The 24725-nt window shown below is 40.6% G+C and overlaps 1 protein-coding gene across 2 annotated transcripts in view; it reads left to right on the top strand.

Moving 5' to 3' along the window:
* Nucleotides 1-10398: 10398 nt before the first annotated feature.
* Nucleotides 10399-24725, top strand: part of LOC135221758 (programmed cell death protein 6-like) — a gene marked incomplete in the record, with an annotated part of 93412 nt that continues 79085 nt past the window's right edge. The window contains 2 exon segments of one of the 2 annotated variants that reach the window (XM_064259574.1): nucleotides 10399-10692; nucleotides 12652-12713. In XM_064259574.1, the coding sequence (XP_064115644.1) occupies nucleotides 12667-12713 (47 nt within the window). 2 annotated transcript variants of the gene reach the window in all.

The raw sequence follows: 24725 nt of genomic DNA, 5'->3' as shown, positions 1-24725 counted from the left end.
GCCATTAAAAAGGGATAGTTTTTCATAAAAAGAAAGGCTTCAAAAAGTTTTATGATATATATATATATATATATATATATATATATATATATATATATATATATATGTGTGTGTGTGTGTGTGTGTGTGTGTGTGTGTGTGTGTGTGTGTGTGTGTGACAAACAAATAAATGTGTATATATCTTACAATCTCAGCCTATATTGTACATATTTATATGAAACAAAAGTCAACCTTACATTGGGTTTGTGACGAATATCCATTATTTCAAATAACAATACCACCACGAATAGACGTCGAATCATTAATCGTTAACACTGTGAGTCAGTCAGTTTTCATAAACTGACGAATATGTTTGATAAACATTATTAGAAAATCGTTATTAATTTAAGAAATTATTTAAACACTGTTTGGAAGAGAAGGCCTAAAAATGATCAGCTACCAAAAATCAAAAGTTTACCGAATAAATTACTTGATAAAAATATGATTTGAAATTAGAAAAATCTTTAAACGCGGTTTACACAAAAGAAGAATTTTGCCGATTCGACGGTTTGTGGAAACGTCGATGATATATATACGTATATGTTACAGTAAGAACACGTACTTAGGGATTACGCGTAATCCCTGAATATTTCAGTGAATACGCGTAATCTCACCAAGGAATTCTCGTCAAGGGGTCAGGTGGATCTAATTGACATGCAAAGCATGCCCAGTGGATCCAACAAGAAATGGATCATGGTGTACCAGGATCACTTGGCCGAAGTTTTGCATCCTTCGAGCCTTGACGTCTCAAAGAGCTGCAGAGGTCGCTTTTCATCTACTGGACATTTTTCTTCTCTTTGGTGCCCCCGTTATTCTCCAAAGCGATAACGGATCCGAGTTCACTTCACAAGTCATTACAGAGCTGAAGGAAGTTTGGCCAAAACTAACACTGGTGCATGGTAAGCCTCGCCATCCCCAAAGTCAGGGGTCGGTTGAGCGCGGAAACGGTGATTACGCGTATTCACTGAAATATTCAGGAATTACGTGTAACCCCTAGGTACGTGTTCTTACTGTAACATATATATATGTATATATATATATATATATATATATATATGTGTGTGTGTGTGTGTGTGTATATAATTTATGCATATATGATAATGATGATTGTTTGGGAAGGTTACTCATTCTCTAGGTGTGTTGGATTCTAGGTACTATTCTCCTTATAATCCCTATCTGTCACTTATACGACCCTTCCTTGTCCTCTCAGTTTCTCATGTATGTCAGTTTGTCTGCTAAGTAAAGAACTTTGAGTCAAAAGATCTTGCAGCTACTCCTTTGTTTAATTTTCCTTCGTGGCTTATACCTTTATGCATTTATCACGTTCTAAACTTTCGTGATTTAGTTATACACATATCTATGTGTATATTACATGTATATATGTATGTTTGTATATAAAATATATATATATATATATATTATATATATACATATATATATATATATATATATATATATATATATTATATATACTTTTAGGTCATAGTTTTTCTCTAATACAATTTTCGTTAAAAGCAATTGCTTTAGTGGCATCAATAATTTTCTTGCAGGTATCTTCATACCGACGAAGTTTTTTCCGATTCTCGTTCGTTAATTTCTGGTGAAAAATACGCAGACTTCCTTCTTCCATTTATTGAATTTTGTCACGACAGCTGTTTCGCCTTATGGCATTATCAAGCGACTACTGACTTACAATCTGACCTTTCGGCCTACTTATTTCATCGTGTGGGAGGTATGACCTTGAGGTATGGGTACTGGTTAGTCTAGGGATTAACAGCTTAAGGGCGTTGTTTTGGATACAAAGAACATAAGGACATATGTAGTGTGACAATAAGAGTGAAAGTTTAAACAGTGGTTAAATAAATATTCAAAATACAATGCCATGTGCTAGAGTTTCCTCAAATGTATGTTTAAAATTTTATGTTACATGTTGGTTTTAGATAAAAATTACAAAATTACATACAGGAATGAAAATGAATATAGAAATCTAAATACAGGAATAAAAATATATGTATATATTTTATAGCATGCATAAAGGTACAAGAGATAATTTCTGTTTATACATAAATGTGTATGATTTAAATTTGAGTGAGTGAGCGTGTGCGTGTGTGTGTGTGTGTGTGTGTCCCCAAATGGTCTACGTTGGTTAACGGCTGCTGATTCGTGTTGGCCGGGGTCCAAGGGACCTGAGCAAGATGTTACTTGACTTTCGCTGACGCTGGGTCTTCTCATGTCTTCCAAGGGGCGCGATGTTCCCGGTGGATTGGGGTGCGCTGTCTGGTCCCTGTTGGCTTGCGTATTCCTTCTCCTGCTGGAGGGGAGTATATGGTCCGATTCTTGTTGGACGTTCAAGGTCGGCTTCTGAATAGCGATGCTCACCACTTCCGTTATTAAGAGGCGAAAGTAGTTGTCTTCTCTGTGCACGACCTGGGTGCCTTCTATGAGCTCTTGTAGAGATGGCTTCCTGTCGTGAACATCTATGCAATGTTGATGGATGGCCCCTTGATTTCTATGAGCCAGCAGACGTCTCCGAAGGGTCGTTGTAGTGTGCCCGGTGTAGTTTTGGCTGTTTTTCATTATTAAGGCTGCTACAAGGTTGGGCTTACTATATATCCTGAGGCTTATTTTATGGTAAGGGGCTTTTGGGGTTACGCCTCTGTTTATTATCCCGCATTGTGTGCAGCAATCCTCCTTGTATGCAGACCCATAATGTACACGATGGTAAATAATCAAGTTCTCCTCGTTTTTCGTCATCGTGTTGGGTTGGTAAAATTCGTCCATTTTCTTTTTTATTGCTGCTTCGATAATTTGATCTGCATAGACGTTGTTTGTCAGCAGTTGGCGAATTCGATCGAGTTCGTTATGTATGTCTCTCCATGATGAGCTGTGTGTGAAGGCTCTGTTGACATAGTGGCACTGCAGACCCAGGTTCAAGAAACCACACACTGAAGCCAAGAGAATAGAAACGGAGTCCCTTATAGATCGACTTTTGCAACTCCGAGATGATGGTAAGCTAGAACTAACACCTACCGTCATTGATGAACTTGTTGGAGAAGCAGGACGACAGAGAGGACATTTCCGAAGCCAATTAATCACCAAGGAGATGAGGGAAGCCGCTAAAGAACTACGCAGCAACCCAGACATCATCATACGGAAAGGTGACAAATCATCAGTGTACGTAGTGATGAAGAAAAGTGATTATTTTGAAAAGATGGATAGGATCCTCCTGACACTTCCAAATTCCAACGTTTAACAAAAGACCCCACCGAGGACCTCAGAAAGAAAGTGTCGAGGCCTGTGACTAGGGCCAACAATCAGCAAGACGTCGTAAAATTCCCTAAGGTAAAAGGAGACTATGGGCCCGGTTACTGCTACGGAACAGTGAAAACGCACAAGGCAGGCAACCCCCTAAGGCCCATCATCTCTCAGATGACATCCCCAGATAACTAGCGAAGGTCCTGAATGATTTGCTGGTACCTTACATACCCGGTGCATATTCACTGAAATCAGCGGTGGAGTTTATTGATCTCCTACAGGAAAAAGGACCAGAAGACGACATTGCCTCACTCGACGTTGAGAGTTTGTTTACGAACGTTCCCGTCGAAGAAACGATCGACATCATTCTTGATCGTGTATACAGATCCGAGAAGAACCCGCTGCCCATTTCCGAAGATGTCCTCCGAGATATGCTGAAAGCTAGTACTACAGAAGCCCCTTTCCTCTCTCATCAGGGTGAATTATTTCGTCAATTAGACGGAGTCGCCATGGGATCCCCACTAGGGGTCCTCTTTGCAAATATGTACATGGCCACCGTCGAAGAAAGGACCTTTAGAGAACATCAAAAACCTAGGATTTATGGGCGGTACATCGACGATATATTCGTCACAATAAAAGAACCTGACGAAGCCAGAAAACTAGCAGATGCTCTGAAAAGAAACTCAGTGCTCAACTTCACCACAGAGCACAGCCAGCAGAAGACTTTTCCATTTCTTGATGTCATGGTATAACAACAAGAAGGACAGTTTAAGACGACCGTTTATACGAAAGCAACAAACGCTGGCCGTTGCTTGAGCGCACGCGGGGAATGCCCGGACGCATACAAAAAGTCTGTCGTGAGTGCGTATGTCAACAGAGCCTTCACACACAGCTCATCATGGAGAGACATACATAACGAACTCGATCGAATTCGCCAACTGCTGACAAACAACGTCTATGCAGATCAAATTATCGAAGCAGCAATAAAAAAGAAAATGGACGAATTTTACCAACCCAACACGATGACGAAAAACGAGGAGAACTTGATTATTTACCATCGTGTACATTATGGGTCTGCATACAAGGAGGATTGCTGCACACTACGCGGGATAATAAACAGAGGCGTAACCCCAAAAGCCCCTTACCATAAAATAAGCCTCAGGATATATAGTAAGCCCAACCTTGTAGCAGCCTTAATAATGAAAAACAGCCAAAACTACACCGGGCACACTACAACGACCCTTCGGAGACGTCTGCTGGCTCATAGAAATCAAGGGGCCATCCATCAACATTGCATAGATGTTCACGACAGGAAGCCATCTCTACAAGAGCTCATAGAAGGCACCCAGGTCGTGCACAGAGAAGACAACTACTTTCGCCTCTTAATAACGGAAGTGGTGAGCATCGCTATTCAGAAGCCGACCTTGAACGTCCAACAAGAATCGGACCATATACTCCCCTCCAGCAGGAGAAGGAATACGCAAGCCAACAGGGACCAGACAGCGCACCCCAATCCACCGGGAACATCGCGCCCCTTGGAAGACATGAGAAGACCCAGCGTCAGCGAAAGTCAAGTAACATCCTTGCTCAGGTCGCTGAGACCCCGCCCAACACGAATCAGCAGCCGTTAACCAACGTAGACCATTTGGGGACACACACACACACACACACACACACGCACACGCTCACTCACTCAAATTTAAATCATACACATTTATGTATAAACAGAAATTATCTCTTGTACCTTTATGCATGCTATAAAATATATACATATATTTTTATTCCCGTATTTAGATTTCTATATTCATTTTCATTCCTGTATGTAATTTTGTAATTTTTATCTAAAACCAACATGTAACATATTAAATTTTAAACATACATTTAAGGAAACTCTAGCACATGGCATTGTATTTTGAATATTTATTTAACCACTGTTTAAACTTTCACTCTTATTGTCACACTACATATGTCCTTATGTTCTTTGTATCCAAAACAACGCCCTTAAGAAGTTAATCCCTAGACTAACCAGTACACATACCTCAAGGTCATACTTCCCACACGATGAAATAAATAGGCCGAAAGGTCAGATTGTAAGCCTACGGGCCGAACAAGGGAAAGGCCCGTGCCAACAAGAAGTGTTGGCTTAATACAACAACAACAACAAGATTGTAAGTCAGTAGTCGCTTGATAATGCCATAAGGCGAAACAGCTGTCGTGACAAAATTCAATAAATGGAAGAAGGAAGTCTGCGTATTTTTCACATGAAATTGACGAACGAGAATCGGAAAAAACTTCGTCGGTATGAAGATACCTGCAAGAAACTTATTGATGCCACTAAAGCAATTTCTTTTAACGAATATATATATATATATATATATATATATATATATATATATATATATTACAGATAAGGATTGACACCAAAATGGTCAATGTTTACCCGTAGAAAGGTGGAAATTTACTTGTAAAGAAAGCTCTGATTAAAACAGAAATAAAGTAAATCAACATTTTAAAAGTCAGGTGAAACTGACAGAAGTAAGTAGAGATCCAAGTGTAAATCTCGGTTAATATATATATATATATATATATATATATATAGATATATATATATATATATATATATATATATATATATATATATATATAAGTCATATCACATTTCCGTGATTCATATACATATATCGAGCTACAATGTCCTTTAATATCTAATTCGCTCTACCTCGGAATTAATATATTTTTATATATGCTTAACCGAAGGGGAATTTTTTCTCGATAATAGACTCGCCTGGACCAGGGCGCAAACCCATGAATCCTTTCAAATCCAGGAACGTCAGTGAAGCTTTTTACCTACTACACCACCGCGAAAAAAAAATCCCCTTCGGTTAAGCATATATGAAAATATATTAATTCCGAGGTAGAGCGAATTAGATATTAAAGGACACTGTAGCTCGATATATATATATATATATATATATAGATATATATATATATATGTCTATCCCATTACCAGTGATTCATATACATATATCGAACTACAAATGTCCTTTAATATCTAATTCGCTCTACCTCGGAATTAATATATTTTCATATATGTTTAACCGAGGGGGAATTTATTAAGCGATAATAGAATTGGCGATCGACAGGCGCGAACCATCGACCTCTCAATTCCAGGACTGGCAGTGAAGCCTCAGACCACCCCGCCATCGGTTTGCCCCTGTCGATCCCCAATACTTTTATTGCTTAATAAATTCCCCCTCGGTTAAACATATATGAAAATATATTCATTCCGAGGTAGAGCGAATTAGATATTAAAGGACATTTGTAGTTCGATATATCTATATCATATCTTATATATATATATATATATATATATATATATATATATATATATATATATGTATATAATGCTCTTAATTTGATACCCTAAGAAGAAAATGTAAAGAATTTTACAACCACACATAAGCAAGGTCATCAGTGTCGGAAAAAGAATCAAAGTGTAATTTAGCAAGCTACTGTGATATTCCATCATGAAGAGGTTGACGGCGCCTGTACCGAGCTCACAGAAGCTAGAAGTGTCTGTGGCCTTCCGTTCTGGAAGGCGCCGCACCCGCCTCTCACTAAACAGCAATTCCAGTTACTATTCAGGCGATATAGGAAAGCAGGCATATATTAACTTCCATATCACACACTTCTCTGAATTTAGGTATAATAAAATAGATACTGTATTTCCACTAGTATAATGGAGAATAGGCAACAGTAAATATATTGAGTAGGCAGAATTTTTTTTTAATGATTTGTTTTTGTGATTTTGATATTCAAAGTAAACTTAGAATGTTGCTGGAAGCTTTAGCGGTTGCACATTACTTTTTGTCCTTCTTTTCTGCTGGTAGAAAACATGTTGTCCATAAATATCAGGATTTCTATTTCCAATTCCAAATCAATAATGCGTGTTACGTTTTTTTTTATCCGTATTATGATCACTTTATCCGTTACTGTTCCACATAGTTAAATATATTGTTCTTGATCTTACATCCTTTCTCTTCCAACGGTATCTGTTATACCAAAAGGGTCCTTCTCACAGCTTGTCCGCTTCTCTTGTTTCACTGGTGCAGTTTTTAAGGTCAAGTATTTTCAAGCATTTCCAAGAGCCTCCAGAGTATATATATATATATATATATATATATATATATATATATATATATTATATATATTATCAACTTCCTAAAATCTTATTGATTAAATACAGGATTTGATAAAACATTTACATTTTAGTATAACTGAATCAAGAGTAGCCCTGCCTTCAAAACTCTGACATGGGAATCCGTTTATTTTCCATTCCCCCCCCCCCCCCCCCCCCCCCCCCCCCCCCCCCCCCCCCCCCCCCCCCCCGCTTCTTTGTCGTTTTTCTTCTCAATTTTTCAGATATTCTATACACTGTCGTTTTTATAAATAATCCTGTTCTGTTTTGTAGTTGCCACCCTTCCATACACCTATAAACATCTATGTTTTAAGTCATTCTACAGCTAATCACATTTCCTATTTCATCATGCTGAGTGTTAGACTTCCGGCCAAATCCTTTCTCGTGTCCTTGACTCCCACATTATTTGTTCTTTATTCTATTTGGCGTGCATTTATTCTTTATATTTCTTACTGGATTTTCCAAATCTTGTACAATTGCTCTAGGGATACATTGCTTGCCTCACGAGGATTTCCTGTCGTCCATTTATGGTCAAAAGGTTGATTTCCTCTTTTACTCTTGCTACCTTATTTGTGGGAGCAACTAGAGAAAACTGATTGCAATATTGCTTCTAGCCTCTTCTAACTTCTCCACTTTTTTCTTTCGCTGCTATAACATCTTTTCGTATTGTTTCCGTTTATCTTTTCTTAAACTCCTAAGAGTGTGGATAATTACCCCTATTTAGATTTTATTTCACCACTTTTTGCCGTTATCCTATTATCTTCTTCTTTCATCCTTTCTTCCATAATACGTATAGTTATCTGTGAGCCCTTTTTGGTGTCAGCAATCATCACACTTGTCATGGTTGTATTATTTTTAACTTCTCTTTTAGAGTTTCTTAAGCTACTGTAGTTTCGACGTTACCTTTGATTTATTTTTCTCTATTTTTTCCATGCTATTTTCGCACATTCCCTCAAGCCTATGTTTACCTTTTGATATTTATCTGGTGAATTTCGCCTTCATTTCTCTTTCATTCTTCTTCTCTTTCAGCCACATTGGTCCATTAATCATTTTGTGTAACAGTTTACAGTTTAGTTGAATGTCTTTCTTTTTTTTTCGTTTCATAACTATTTTTGACTTGATACTTCTTAGATTCCTTTTCTGATAAGTGTCCAACAAGCAACCAAACACCATTTGTCACCTATGGTATTGATTACCTCGTATCAGTAATAGATAAGGTTATCTGCCAATACCAAGTTTCAAAGCCTCACTTGCATGTTTATAACGTAAGTATATCGTATGATATAGATATATATATATATATATATATATATATATATATATAGATATATATTAATATATAATATATATTATAATTATATTATACTATATATATATATATATATATATATATATATATATATAAGCATGTGCAAATGAATAAAGACCCGTTTATGTGCATTCTTAAAATTTAACAGCTGACAGCAGACACTGTATACAGAGAATGGTTCTTAGGCCATGATTCAGAGGCAACGAAGTACGCTAAGCATTATTCGGTGATAAAATTAAAATCCAAGAAAAGCTAAAATTAGGGCCGGGAAACAGCATCTCAAGGTCTTGACTCTAATCTTAAGGTCGCTTATTCGCTGTCACTAAGCAAAGTAGATTTAGAACGTTTATACATACTTACGTACACACACACACACACACACACACACACACACACACATATATATAAATATATATATATATATATATATATATATATATATATATATATATATATATTGATAAGCTTATAGACGAATCATGGTCTCCCCGTTTAACTATCTTCATATAGATTCCGTTTTGAGTTAATACAGTATTACAAATAGGTCTCGTAGCTGAACTTATAGACCTATATACGTTCGATTCTCTCTTCTCTCTCTCTCTCTCTCTCTCTCTTCTTCTCTCTCTCCCTTCTCTCTCTCTCCTCTCTCTCTCTCTCTCTTAATTCAACTTTAAGTAGATTTTCTACAGAATTAGTAGGTTTGGTATTGTCTCTCGATTTTATAATTCATCCCTTGATGTTAGCAGACAATGTTCATCGTATATCTTGGCCTTGCATCATTTATGTGCACATTCATGTGGAGAAGCTGTTTGTTTTCCACGACTAATTTTTGGAAAGTTCAGTTAGTGAAAATGATTTATATCACGAAATTGTAAGTGCTCATTCATCCTCGTTGGTTCGTTCTGTCTTAGATGTTGACCTTCATTTAAGATGAACAGTAATTTTACCTTTTCTGTCCTTCCTGATTTTCATATCTTTAAAATTTTGGCTGTGTACATTTATTTTTTCCGTCATCTTTTGAAGAGTTTTCCTATTGGACAGGGCAATCTATTTATTGGAAGCTGGCTCATTAAGTTAAAGACCCTCTTCGCTCATTTTTAAAACACGTTAATTATATTAGATGAAAATTTTGAAAAGGAGGAAAAATAAGCGACAAGAAGGAAAAGAAAAAGAAGAAAAAAACCCTGTCACAACCTGAAGACTAAAGAACCAAATGTTTCCTACCATGAATAATCATCAAGGCCATATGCAGTATTACAAAGGGTCTTAAAGTAGTATACAAGGAACCGCTGACGTCATTGTATAACTTGAGCATGACGTCATTGTTGCAAACGTTACTCAGCCTCTCGTGACAACGACGTATCAGCCCTAGGCATATGTGACGTATCTCTGCAGACAAATCATCAGAAAGGCCAGCTCATTCCGTCTCAGTGCGTCTACGAAGGTAGTCGAGAGTTGTGAAAAACTGTGTTGGAATTTCTTACGTGAATAATTCCTTATTTGTAAGTAACATTTATTTTTGTCAGTAAAATCATGTATTTGTTATTTTAAATTCATATCGTTCGTTATATTTACACAGAACGGAACCCCGATAAGAAAACTCCCCCGCCCCTCCCGCAACCACAAGGTCCACACACAATTTAAGCAACGATTTCATCATGGTCCCATGAAACGAAATCCCTGTCGAATTTTAATTTTAGAAGTGAAATATTGGTATTTCCACCCGAATTATTGTTCACTTTTTAACTTTTTGGATAAAACCGATAGAGTTCGGCCTCGGTGGCCGACCTTGGGTGTGTTTATTCTCCTAAAGTATTCAGGGCCTTCAGACTAGACGTCTAGAAACACTAACCAAGGCTGTCACGCCCCTCGATCGCAACTTAATTTGATCGTAAGTTTTGAAAGTTCTTCGGGCATTAGAAAAGCTAATTAGACAACAAGGCACCCTTGAAAAAATCTATGACAATGTACCGACTGCGTGGTGGGTCTCCCTTCTGTTGACGTAAACAATAGGCTAGCTAGTAGTAGGTTGTAGGGCCAAGGTTACAAGTAGGCATTTATCTTGGACTACAATACTTAGTTGATGATAAATCTAAGTAGACTTACAGCATATAAATGCCACAAGAATTTACCGTTAGACTAGCCAAGTACAAGTTTGAGTTAAGCTTGGTCTTATCCCAGCCACCATCGGCACAATTCTAGATGAGACAGACCTAGGCCAACTTTGTAAACATGTCGAAGTGAGGGATGTCATAATGTAGGCTACATTGTTTTGGATATAATAATAACATTAAATCTCTAGTAAAATATGGTGAAGCAACAAACCTGAGATACTGCTTAAGCTTCTTTAAACTCGAAATGAATATAGGCTAGGTACCTAGGCTACTATTGCAATCAGACATGCAAATGAAGCATAGCCTCTACTTAGGTACGTACTAGGTAGGTACTAGCTACCTAGTAGGTTATTTGAACCTAGATCAAATTGTAAGTCAGGCAAGAGAGCATTTGTACATTTTGCGTCCTTTTATCTTGGTAATTTAGTACGTAACTTGCAAAACAGTATGTACCGAGAAGATAATTTAGTAATCATTCTAAATTATACTTTTGTGTGTGTGTGTGGTTTCCAGTGTTCATAACGAATTTGATTTGGTTTTATGTCTGATAGCTATCTACCTAGTATCCACAGCTATGGATTTTAACATGAAAAGTACTGTGGAAAAAAACATTTCAACAGATGTAGCTAGCCCAATTTAACCAAACCTTAAATGACCTGTCAATTTGGTTTGGCCACCTAGCCTAAATTGAACCCAAGAGGCCATACCTAAATCCTTCAGGGAATTATTGAATGTATTTTAACCTAAACTTCCCCAATCTGCAATAACTTTGCAAAAATTTGCAAGTTGCCATACCTATTTCAGTTCTCCATTGAAATTTAATTTTTCCAGTAATCTACATCTTCATAGATTTGGACAAGTTTGACATTCATCTATAAAGGAAATACATAGTTAAACCAAACCTCTAATATGTCAAATGGTGGCGGGGGAACATGATGACTACCATAAGTCATATATGTACATAGTAAATTACTGGGATGCATGCTAATGTAAAATGCTGGGTCCTTACTGGGCAGCATCTTCTTACTAGTCTTGACTAGAGCTTTGTAAAATGCATGGCAGTGGCAGTACAGTGATATATCCAAGTTTCAAAAAAAAAAAAAAAATACAATAACTTCTTACTACTACATATGTGCCACAGTTCCATAGTGAAACTGAAGGATGTTGGTGTGGGGTAATGTGTTAACTAGACAAAATTGTCAACACCTTGGGTCCAAGAAAGTACTTCAGTACATATGTTTAAAGGAGATTGTTATCAATATAGTGTGTGATATATCTATATATATATATATATATATATAGATATATATATATGATATATATATATATATATATATTCTATATATATATATATATTGATATAATATATATATACATTAACTTTACAGATCCTATATAAGTTTCAAAACACTTTATTAGGGGAGCAAGAATATATTTTCCAATGAAGTGGGCTTTCCTCTGATACTATACCATTTTTTTTTTATTTCTTAGTTATTCTGTGATTTTAAATTGGTTTTCCAGGATTTTATTTTTGTAAGCAATAAAAGTTCTGTTTTTGCAATGTACCAACACATCATAGTATGTGTATTTTATGTTAAATATTTATAAAGAAACATTAGTGCACTGAATACTTATCAAACTAGATGTGTTTTAAGTTGGAACTGTCTGTGCATTGTAATTTATCCCATGTAATTTTTATGATAAAACTATAGAATTATAAGCTGTTTATTTTTCAGACTTACAAAATCAAGATGGCTGGTATGCCTGATAGAGCTTATCTGCAGAATGTTTTTAACCAGTGAGTATTTGCAATTACAAATAAATGTTTTTGTCACAAAGCCTTTGATTTTTATATTGTTAATGATTAACAGTTGTCAAAAAGTAGTTTTGTAGCCCTTTGTGAAGATTCTAATTTAAACTTTCTTCCTACAATGCAACATATTTTAAAAATAAATCTTACCTCTCCGTTATATAGCTTTTGCTTCCATGCCAGCGTTAGTTCGACAGATTGGAATAAAAAATGAGAACACTGGTTTTCTTGGAATATCTCTTTCTATACATCTACTTCCCTCAATCCCCCCCACCAGGGGAATGATAGGTTAGTTTTCTGTTGACTTGGTTGTAAAGTTACTTGAATTTTCTGTTGAATATGGATGGTTCTAGTTCCACTGATCCTCATGACATGTGTGAAATGCCAAGGAAAAGTCTAGTGTGGATGACCATTATCAAGTACAGTGGTACCTCGAGATACGAAATTAATCCGTTCCGAGGCGGCCTTCTTATCATGAGTTTTTCGTATCTTGAACCACATTTTACATGTAAAATGGCTAATCCGTTCCAAGCCCTCCAAAAACACCCTAGTAAATTTCATAATAAAGCTAAATTGACCTATAAACAATGAAATACAACAACAATTTGGACCATTCAATACCTAACTTAATACATATTCGTACTACTAATATGTATGTACCTGTAAGTAAAGTGTATTAGTGTACATGGTATACAAGAAATACTGTACGTACATATGTACGTATGTAGTAAAATGTGGAAGCTTACCTTTAGAGTGAGGCTATCTCCAAAAGTGGCGACAGAGAAGGAGGACAAACGGCAGAAAACTTCTTATAGTACGTACACTTAACTTTATGAAACACATAAAAAAAATGTCAGGAAAACATAAACTAAACTTTACAAAACACATTAACAAAACTGTAACACTTAACTTTACAAAAAACTTAAAAAAGAAAATTTTTTTTTTTTTATACAAAATTTCAGTTTCTTCACCACTTTCAACTTTCTGTTTTTTCGTAATATCACTTGGTTCCTCCTTTTTTGCTTACTCCTACTAAAGGCCTCTTTAGTAGGAAGATTGCTTCTGCCTGCTTTTGACAATGTTCCTGAAACGACTCAGGCAAACTTCATCGAACTGTGCAAGCATACGACCTGTGTAAGCCTTTTCGGGGTGTCTCTTTTCTACGGATGATTGCACCTTATGAAAAGCAGCTAGAGCATCCTTAATTTCTCCCGTTGTCATAGCGTCGTCGTCCTCCTCCTCGCTGCTGCTAGAGAACTCTTCTTGAACGACGTTATGTTGCATTGCCTCCAACTCCTTCAGGTTGTCCGTCGACGACCAGCCCCATGGACTTGCTGAGTGCAACGATCTCGTCAAGATCTGGTTGCGAAACAGTTTCAGGATTGTCAACTGCTCCTGAATCTGCAGCACCAGCTTCGTCCACATCGAATCCCTCGAAGTCTCGGGCGGATATGGCATTAGACCAGAGTTTCCTCCACGAAGAATTCAAGGTTCGCCTCGAAACCTGCCAAGCTTAGTCGATGAGTCGGATGCATATCACATTGAAATGCTCCTTCCAAAATTCACGCAAGGTGAGGATTGTGGTATCAGTGATGTCGAAACATCTCTTGAAAAGATGTTTCGTATACAGCTTCTTAAAGTTCGATATCACTTGCTGGTCCATGGGCTGGAGGAGAGGGGTGGTGTTAGGCGGAAGATAAAGAACCTTGATAAACGAATACTCCGCTAGGATATCTTCCTCGAGGCCAGGAGGGTGAGCAGGGGCATTGTCCAACACCAGCAGACATTTCAGAGGGAGGCGCTTCTCTTCCAAGAATTCTTCACTGTCGGGCCGAAACACAATTACCCTCTCGGTGAACAAAAGTCTCGTTACCCAGGCTTACGCATTAGCCCTCCACATCACTGGAAGCTTCTCCTTAAGCACTTTGTGGGCCTTGAAGGCTCGAGGAGTCTCCGAATGATAGACAAGTAGGGGCTTCACCTTGCAATCCCTACTGGCGTTCGAACAAAGTGCAAGCGTAAGCCTGTCTTTCATAGGCTTATGCCCGGGTAGCTTCTTCTCTTCCTGCGTAATGTACGTCCGACGAGGCATTTTTTTACTTGCTGAGAATTGTAGCCTTCGTCGAACGTCTTAATAAAGGCTTCGGCCGCTTTCGTATCCGAGCTGGCAGCCTCCCCATGACGCACCACCGAATGGATGCCAGTCCGTTTACAGAATTTTTCGAACCACCCATGAGAAGCCTTGAACTCTGGGGTTGGCGTCGATGTCCCGTCTCCTCCGTCGTCTTCGGCCTGGGCAATCAAATCGCCGAAAATAGCGCTGGCCTTGTGGCAGATTGCCATCTCCGTTATTGTATCGCCAGCGATTTCTTTGTCTTTTATCCAGACAAAAAGCAGCCTTTCCATCCCATTGTGCACATGGCTCCTCTTGCTGGACAAAATAGTCACGCCCTTGGAAAGTGTAGCTGCTTTGATGACATCCTTCTGCTTAAGGATGGTGCCTGTTGTCGACGGATTTCGGTCATATTCCTTGGCGATCACACTCAATCGCATACCAGCCTCATATTTTTTAATGATCTCCATCTTCGTCTCCAAAGAAAGCATCCTCTTCTTTCCTACTTCAACTTTCTTGGGACCCATGACTACGTACGTATATACAGTACATAATTAAGTTACGTAGTATGTATACGTATGAAGTAAAGTTCTCACACAACACGATAAAGTAGTACTACAATGAAATCACTAACGAATTTACGTTAATAAAAGAAATCGTATAGAATGAACAAATTCTGTGTGCTTACGATACCGATGATGCCGCGAAGTGGCAGAAAAAGCATGCCGCTACGTAGATGCATGATGGGATCATGGGAGAGATGCTGACCAATAGGAGAGCAGGATCTTATGGCAGCGACTAGCATCAGAAACCAATGGGAGAGCAGGAGGATGGTGGCTAGTCTACTCAGTTGGCGGCGCGCGAGTTTTAAAATTGTTATCGGTGGTCCGGGCGAATCTCGGACTTTACAGCATCAACCTTTCGTATCTTGAACAATTTTCGTATGTAGAGCCACAAAAATCTTCATATTTGCTTTCATATCTCGAGTTTTTCGTAAGTTGAGCCTTTTGTATCTCAAGGTACCACTATGTGAATGTTGGTTAAATGAGTTTATGGTAAAATTGATGAAACATTGTAAATGAAGAGAGGCTGATCATTTGAAAAGGCAGCAAAAGAAGCAAGAGGTTAAGTCTACTAAGGCTAGTACTGAGGGAATGCAGGATTTATCTCCTTCTTGTAGTAACTGTTAAAACCTCTTTCTCTTCGTTGTGTTACTCCTGCTAGAGCTTCCCAATCAATTCAGGACATAAGGTTTCATAGAATTGAGTAAGATATTATGGGTTTAAAGGGCTCAGTAAATCAGTTAGCCAAAGTTTCACTTAATACTATTTTATTGGTGTTGCCCTCTCTGGGGGGTCTTGGTTGGTTTTGGGTAATTCCCCCACGTTAGAGGAAGGGGCAGTGCCCTCACTCCTGAATAGTCATGTCCTTGGGTCTTGGCACATCCTGTTTTTCTCCCTTGCCGCCTGGAGCAACAGGGAACCGGGACATGTCAGGGGGCAGTGCAGATCTGTGCCCATTGTCCCCGTCATGTGGTCAGCCTGACAGCATTGTAGGTGTTAGACTTTGTTCACTGAAGGATCACTCGGGTAGAGTAAAGAGAAGTTGCCTGTCGTCTTTATCACGTTAAGCTTGACTGCATCAGGACGCCTTGTTAATAATGATCTTTTTGTCTTTCTGATAATGTTAATAGAATGAATGATAGTAAGGATCATTTGGGGTCTAGGACTTGTGTTAAAGATCTGTAGCTTCTAAAGGTGTGTTTCTCAGGATTCATTGGCTATACAAGAAGTGTGCGCCATGCAATCAGCTACACTCATTTCTCCTGCTCCTAGCGCAGTTTTGTACCTTTCACTGCAAGCACCACATGTCCTTGTGGCTGTTTTTGTTCAGCCTCAGCCTGCCTCTACAATGGTTTCTCTTTCTTTTGGTTGGAACACGAGGCTCCAGTCTAGTTCTTTACGTCTTATCTCCTGTGAGTGCTTCACCTATGAGGCTTTTGCCAGCGCATGTGTGACCTCTGCAGTTATTACCTGTGCTTATAGCATCTGCTCTGCCTTCTGCTGTACATACAGCATTCGTCAGCGCATGCTTCACCTATGCGACCAGCTCCTATGCCACCTTTGGCTTTGCAGCATGTGCCTACTAAGCACTCTTTGTTCTATTAATCTTCTCTCTTGGTCACTCATTCATCATGTTCCCGTGATGTCTTACTCAGACTCTCAGAGAGACTTTGGTTGTGCTTCAGGTTGTCAGACGGACTTGCACCAGCAGCAATGTTTCTCACTTTTTGCCTTTTGGATTCTTCTTCTCTGCTCAGAGATCCTCCAAATATGTGTTCTTACATTTCAGCCCCTCTTCCAATTTCTTCCTTATTGTCGGAGGTACAAGTTGCGGACATGTCTTCTTTTAGGAAATTATTGGTTTTATGTAAGAAGTGAATAAATCTAAAATGTTTTCATGTAGGGAGGAAAACCTGGGCCAGTCGTATCTTGGATCAGAAATCCTCATCCAAGAACGCTTATTTTGGTGAAGGGAAAGTTAATTCTTACTCCAATGGCCTTCTTAGTCTTGAGGTAGCTTAGGGGAAGGATTTGGCTTTCTTTTCACTCTTGGATCTGTCAAAAAGAGGATAGTCAGTAAAGGGAAAGTAGTGTTTTGTCAAGTGAAAGTGAATTGGCTCATCAAAGCTATGTTTAGAACCTTGAAGTTTGTGGGTGTTTGATGTGGTATTCTTGCATGCAAATAATGTGCATGCAAGGAATACAGAGTGGTCGCATACTGGTGAAACATTACTGCTGGAGGGGCGAGGTTTGGTCATTACATATCTTACATGTATATAAATGGACATAAAATAGAAAAAGACGTAATACAGAGGTTCACATATCGTACTGAATATCTCTTTCATATACTAACACCTCCCTCCCCCCCCTCACACTCATAGTACTGCACTCTTGAGTGGACCCTTTTTTATCTTTGTTAGCCTTTGAGACCGGCATGGGGACATTTGGGACTAAGGACTGCTTTTCCTGGACCAAGCAAGGGGCCGTAAGGGACGAATTTCATAGTTCCTTGACTGCGGAAACTCATGACTAATCCAAAATTGTCCCAGCAGTGAAATGTTGGGTCTTGGATCCGAACATGCTGTCCAATAGTCAACCTGGGTAGGGGGCGGGCATGCTGGTTGTACTGGGTCTTAACCTGCTTGGCACAGGCAGTGACATGGCAGTCACAGTCCTCAGTCTTGACCTGCCACTCCTTTGAAAAGTACTCTAGGTGTGCAGGGATCCAGGACCTAAGAGGTCGGCCATACAGGGTCTGGGTGGGGGAACGGCTCGTGAAATTATGAGTACAGTAAACCCCCTGTATTTGTGGGGAATGACTATCATGCCACCCCGTGAATAGTTAAAATCTGTGAATACTTAAAACCCCTCTTAAAAACACTTAGAACTGCCTATTTTTATTGTAGGGTCTTACCGAACAATTATAGAGCCGTGATTTCCACGAGCGGCAGGATACTAAATTCAAATTTAGCGCGTCGGCGTCGCCAACACTGGTGGTGATGACGTCATCTCCCTCCACTCGCGGGAGAACCAGGTACAACTGCCCAGGTGAATCCAATTCTTTTCCTGCCGGCGTCCGGTGAACATCGGTGGTCGGTGCGGTTGGATGACTTTGCTTCGCTTTTTTTTGTAGATTTGATCTTCGGAATTGGTGAAGTACTCTTTTTTGGCGTTGTTGTTATTTTGCTTTTTACTTAGGCGTTGCCATGTCGGATTCTAGTCCGTCGAGAGTTAAGTTTTGCATCTCAGGATGTAAAACTAGATTATCCAAGTTAGAGTATGATTCTCACACTAAATGTGTTAAGTGTAGGGGGAGGGGACAGGTTTGTCAGCAGATCGAACATGTAACGAGTGTAGTGATTGGACTGATTCTCAATGGAAGTTTTTTAGTTCATACTCGGAGAAATTAGCTAAAGACAGAATTAGAAAAGCAGCGCTTAGGGAAAGTAGACTTAGCTCTGCTTCGTCTTGCGATGCATCTGTTTCCTTCTGTTTCTCCTCAAATTGTTATGTCTCCTTTAACTACACCTCCTATTCCTCCTACTAATCCCACTTCTCCGGCTTCCCGTGTAGTTTCTTCCGACACCATTGCCAGTCTGGAATCGAGGTTAGATCAGAAATTTTCGGGTACTAGCGAATACGGTTTGCAACTTGGTAATTCAGTTAAGACGTTTTTGGAGAAAGCGGCTTCAGGTAAGAGTGTAGTTGAGGGTGCGTCTGTCTGTCCTGACACGTCTCCTAGACAAAGGTCACTGTCCAGCTCCCCCGCACCGGGGAGAAGACATACCGGAAGTCCAAGGGAGTCGATCGGGATTTGCCCACAGACAGGCGCCTCTCTTGTTGAGCCTGTTGCGCCTCAACAGGGCTCGGTTAAGCGTTGGAAAGGTGTTGCGGTCAGACGCCTTTCGAATGATTCAAGCGATTCGTCTCCGGTCGCGCGGCGCTCTTGGCGAGATTCGCCCGTTTCGCGTCCCTTAAAGAGGCGTTCAGGCGCCGATTCTTCGCCTCCTCCAGTCAAGCGGTATAAGAGCCTGAGAGTAGGGTTGCGCCGCGGCGTTAGCGGCTCGTTCGTCGCCTCAATCTGTGCCTTTTTGCGGCTCCATCTACTAGTAGAGATTGTGGTTTTAGCGCTGTAGCTAGCAGTTCTAAGGGTGTTTCTTTAGGCGCTTTTTCGTCTGTTACGCCTGATGCGCCTGTTTCGCCTCGAATTTCTGCGGCTCCGAGCGAGGCACAAGTAGTTTTTCCGCCTCCTGCTGAGCATTTAGGCTCTTCCAAGCCTACGTTAACTGTTTTTGATTCGTCTCTGGCGCCTTTGCGCAAGCAGTTAGAGATGTTAACCAACTGGATGAATGAGTCCAAGGGTGGTTCGAAACCTTCAGATCCGGTTGTAGTTCCGTCTACTTCTTCGGCGGTATCGAGAATGAAGAAGAAGTAGAGGAGGAGGATTCACATCACCTCTCGTGTTATTCACGTCTCCTTAGATTTCTTCTGGTATCTTATCCAGATTATTTTGAGAAAGCGGCTCCGCGCTCCCCAACTTCGACTTTTTTGATGAGGAGGAAAACTTCAGACCCTCTCCTCCCAAAACTTGTTCTATCTAAAGCGGTTAGACATTCGTTGAAAGAGACTGAGAAATGGATGTCTATGAAAAGAGACTTAGGGAAGGCTCTTTTTGCTTACCCTCCCTCTAAGTTGCTTCGTAAGAGGTATAGGTTTTATGTAACTGGGGAAGCTCCTTCTCTGAGTTCTGCCTCCTCCCAGGGAGACTTCTCCAGTTTAATCGACTCCTCTAGAAGATCTGCTTTCGCCGCAGCGAAAGTTTTCTTTACAGCGCCTGAGTTGGACCACGTTGTAAAGAATCAATTTAAACTTTTGGAAGTCTTTAGCTTCCTTGATTGGACTATTGGCGCTTTAGCGGCCAAGATCGAAAGACTGTCCTTCTCTTTCTAGGAGTTAGCGGAGGATTGGATTGGTGTTCTGTCCTGTGCGGACAAATCCATTAGGGATGGATGTGATGAGTTAGCTTCGCTCATCGCCTTTGTACCCTTAAGAAAAGGCAACTTTGGTGCTCCTTTGCTTCTAAAAGGGTTACGTCCCAACAGAAGTCTGCTCTCTTGTTTGCTCCTTTTGTGAAAGATAACCTCTTTTCCAGACGATGTAGTGTTGTCAATTTCGTCTGCGCTAGATAAGAAATCTACTTCGGATTTACTGGCGCACAGTCTACTAAGAGGCCTAAAGCTCCTGTGGAGACTGTTCCTTCGGTTTCTCCTCTGGCCCAAGTGGCCTTTTCGAGGAGAGAAAACCCAAGCGCTTCTTTCGGACCGAAGTCGAATTTGCGACCTCAGTCTAAGGCCTCGGCCAAGGTTAACAAACCTTCCAAATGAAAGCTCGGTTCTTCATGCCACCAGTGGGAGCCAGGCTGGCTCTGTTTTGGAGGAATGGGAAAACCGAGAGAGCAGAAGCCTGGGTAGTGCAAGTACTCAAGTTCGGCTATCGTATTCCTCTCGTTTCACCTCCCTCGTTCTCACCTGTGCCAATTCCATTCAGGCATACTCTCCGGGCTCAGACAAATTTCTGGCGCTAGCCCGCAGAAGTGGAAGCGCTTGTTCTCAAAGAAGCGATAGAACAGATAGAAGGAGATTTTCCTCCAGGCTTTTACAATCGCCTTTTTGTAGTCCCCAAGTCATCAGGGGGCTGGAGGCCGGTTTTGGATGTGAGCGCCCTGAACTTGCATGTCCAGAAAACAAAAATTTCATATGGAGACCACTCGGTCGGTTCTGGAGTCCATCAGACAGGGGGATTGGATGGTCTCTCTGGACATGCAAGACGCTTATTTTCACATTCCGATACATCGCGAATCGCGGAAGTACCTGAGGTTCATGTTCGAAGGCAAGGTGTTTCAGTTCGGGCGCTTTGCTTCGGACTAGCGACCGCTCCTCAAGTTCTCACCAGGGTTCTATCCCCGACACATATTAGGAGTAAGAATCTCCCTCTATCTGGACGTTTGGCTTCTCCGGTCGGAATCAGAGAGTTGGTGCATGAAGGACCTTGGAACACTCTGATCTTGCCAGAAAGTTAGGAATTCTGGTCAACAAACAGAAGTCCCAGTTGGTTCCATCTCAGAGCATCCTTTATTTGGGGATGATTCTGAATGCTCAAGTTTTTCGGGCTTTTCTGTCCCCGAAGAGGGTTCAAGGCTGTCTGGAGACAGTTCAGGAGTTCTAGGACAAAAGGTAAGTTCTGCCAATCAGTGGATGAGCTCCTGGGCAAATTGACGTCAGTGGAGAAATTTGTGACGTTGGGTAAGACTGCATGAGACCTCTGCAGTTTTTCCTGAGAGCCTCTTGGTGCAGGAAGACACAACCAGACTCGATTACCTTTCCTGTCACAGATCAAATAAAAGAGGACCTAAGGTGGTGGCTCTCTCGAGCCAAGGGTTGGAAGAAGGTTAGATTTACAACCCATCCTCACCCGAACCTACAGTTCTTTTTCCGACGACATCGGACACAGGTTGGGGAGCCCTACTGGGAAATCAACAGACTTCAGGAGCTTGGTCGGAGAAGGAGAAGAAGTTCCACATAAATGTAAAGGAACTGTTAGCATTTTCTTGGGGCTCAGACAGCGTCGGAGCTTAGTAGAAGGTCGAGTAGTGGCAGTGCATTCTGACAACTCCACGGCTCTCTCGTACGTGCGGAAATAGGGGGGGTGGGGGACTCAATCTTCTCTCTGTACGAAGTAGCCAAGGATCTCCTCCTGTGGTCAAACGAAGCGAAGGTTCAGCTAGTCCCGAGATTTGTTCCGGGAAAGATGAACGTCCTGGCGGACGAGTTTAAGTCGTCAACAGCAAGTGTTACCTCTGGAGTGGACTTTGGACAACAAGATTTGTCAGAAACTTTGGCGCCTTTGGGGACGACCGTCAATAGACCTGTTCGCGACATCAAGGAACAACCGTCTTCCTCTCTTTGTTCTCCAGTCCCAGATCCTCTAGCTTGGTCGGTGGACGCAATGCTGTTGGATTGGTCGGGTCTGGAAGCTTATGCATTCCCTCCGTTCGGTCTAATAAGAGAGGTGCTGAACAAGTTTCATTTCGCACAGCAATGTAACACTAACGTTAATCGCTCCCTTTTGGCCCAGGAAAGAGTGGTTCCCGGACCTTCTCCAGTTGTTAGTAGACTTACCCCAGACTTCTCCTCCAGAGAAGTGGCTTCTCAAACAACCTCACTTCAAGAGGTTTCCACCAAAACTTGTCCGCTCTAGCTCTGACAGGGTTCAGACTGTCCGGAATCTTGTCAGAGCGAAAGGATTTTCAAGAAGAGCTGCAGAAGCTATCGCTCGTTTGTAGGAGAGAGTCTTCTAACAAACTCTATCAAGGGAAGTGGAGAATCTTCAGAGAGAGTGTAGAAGTGCTAAAGTCTCTTATTCTGCGACCTCTTTAACAGAAATAGCAGATTTTCTTCTATTCTTAGGAACTCTAAGAAAACTGGCTCCTTCGACGATCAGAGGATATAGAGCCATGCTCTCTTCGGTTTTTCGACATCGAGGTTTGGATATTTCCTCCAATTCAGATCTGTCGGACCTCATTAGGTCTTTCGAAACCACTAAGCTCCCGCAAGATACAGTGGCTTGGAACTTAGAGAGTGGTGCTTAAGTTCCTCATGGGGCCACCGTTTGAGCCTTTGAAGTCGGCTTCACTCAGGAACTTGACTAAGAAGGCACTTTTTCTTATTGCACTAGCTTCTGCTAAGCGTGTCAGCGAATTGCACGCTATAGACAAAAGAGTCGGTTTCTCTCAAGGCAATGCTGTATTTTCGGTATCTTTGACCTTTCTAGCCAAAAATGAGAATCCTTCTAATCCTTGGCCGAGGAGTTTTGTGGTAAGGAACTTATCTGATTTGGTTGGACATGAGGAGAAAGAAAGGCTCTTATGTCCAGTCAGGGCTATTAAGCAGTATCTGTTTGCCACTAAGGGTATTAGAGGACAATCTTCTAAGCTCTGGACCTCGGTTCAAAATCCCTCTCGTCTCTTTCTAAGAATGCTATATCGTTCTTTATTAGAGAGCTTATCAGGGAAGCTCATCGCAGTCCGAGAACGACAATCTTTCCGTTCTGAGAGTTAAAGCTCACGAGGTTAGAGCAGTGGCAACTTCTTTAGCATTCAGAAAGAATTTATCTTTAGCTTCGATTCTTCAGAGCACGTTCGGAGATCGAATTCGGTTTTTGCGAGTCATTATCTCAAAGAGATAGAAACGTTTTCGAGAATTGTAAAACGTTAGGTCGGTGGCGGTTTCTGGCATGGTGTTGGGAGAAACGGCACAGGGGACGTCACCTCTATGCTAACTTTTCACCTTGAATAGGTTGTCGAGTTCAAGGGAAGCTGGGAGGGGGTACTGAGTACCTGGGATACTCACCAGTCTGTTAGGTCAGATTTTACAATGGTTGGGTATATATGTTTTTAAATCTGGTTGTTGGTGACAAATGTTTTGTATGATTGAATTTCTGGTCGTAGCCCAGGGCAAGGGCAATCTTTGTTGTTACTATCTCCGTCAGCAGCCTGACTCTCTTGGAACTACGGAAGGATTCCACTCCTGTAGAGGCTAACTTTGGTCAAATTCCAATTCCTCTACAATAGTAAGAAGAGCACGACCAGAGGCAGTAACAGTCTGCTGTAGCTCTCTTACAAGGTAAGGTACAACAGACACCTTGAGTGTTTACTGGTATTGCAATAAAGTAACCATTTGAAAATACTAGTGGTCCACTGAATCCCACCTTCCCATAAATGTGTAATCAGCTCTATAATTGTTCGTAAGACACTACAATAAAAAATGAAATTTTCATTATTAAAAGAAGTTTTATTGTATAACTTACCGAACAATATATTATACCAACCCACTCTCCCGCCCCTTAAGGTGGACGGACGGGCAGAAAGAATTGGATTCACTGGCAGTTGTACCTGGTTCTCCCGCGAGTGGAGGGAGATGACGTCATCACCACCAGTGTTGGCGACGCCGACGCGCTAAATTTGAATTTAGTACCAGCCGCTCGTGGAAAATCACGGCTCTATAATTGTTCGGTAAGTATACAATAAAACTTCATTTTAATAATGAAAATTTCATTTTGATGGTTAAAAAAATTGAAAAATGCTGATATCTGAGTTTTTTGTTGTTTTTTATCACGAAAAGTGCATTTAGTCACAAAATGGCATAGAAATATAGTAATTTGTGAATATCTCTCAGTGAAAAAGACAGCGAATAGGCGAGTTTCTGCGAATAATGGATATACGGTCATAGAAAAATCCGTGATAGCAAGTCCGCTATTCGAATAGCA

This window comes from Macrobrachium nipponense, chromosome 3 (assembly GCF_015104395.2).
Source record: "Macrobrachium nipponense isolate FS-2020 chromosome 3, ASM1510439v2, whole genome shotgun sequence".
Lineage (NCBI taxonomy): Eukaryota > Metazoa > Arthropoda > Malacostraca > Decapoda > Palaemonidae > Macrobrachium > Macrobrachium nipponense.
The sequence above is the reverse complement of the archived record's forward strand: the minus strand, read 5'-3'. Positions and strand labels throughout refer to the sequence as shown.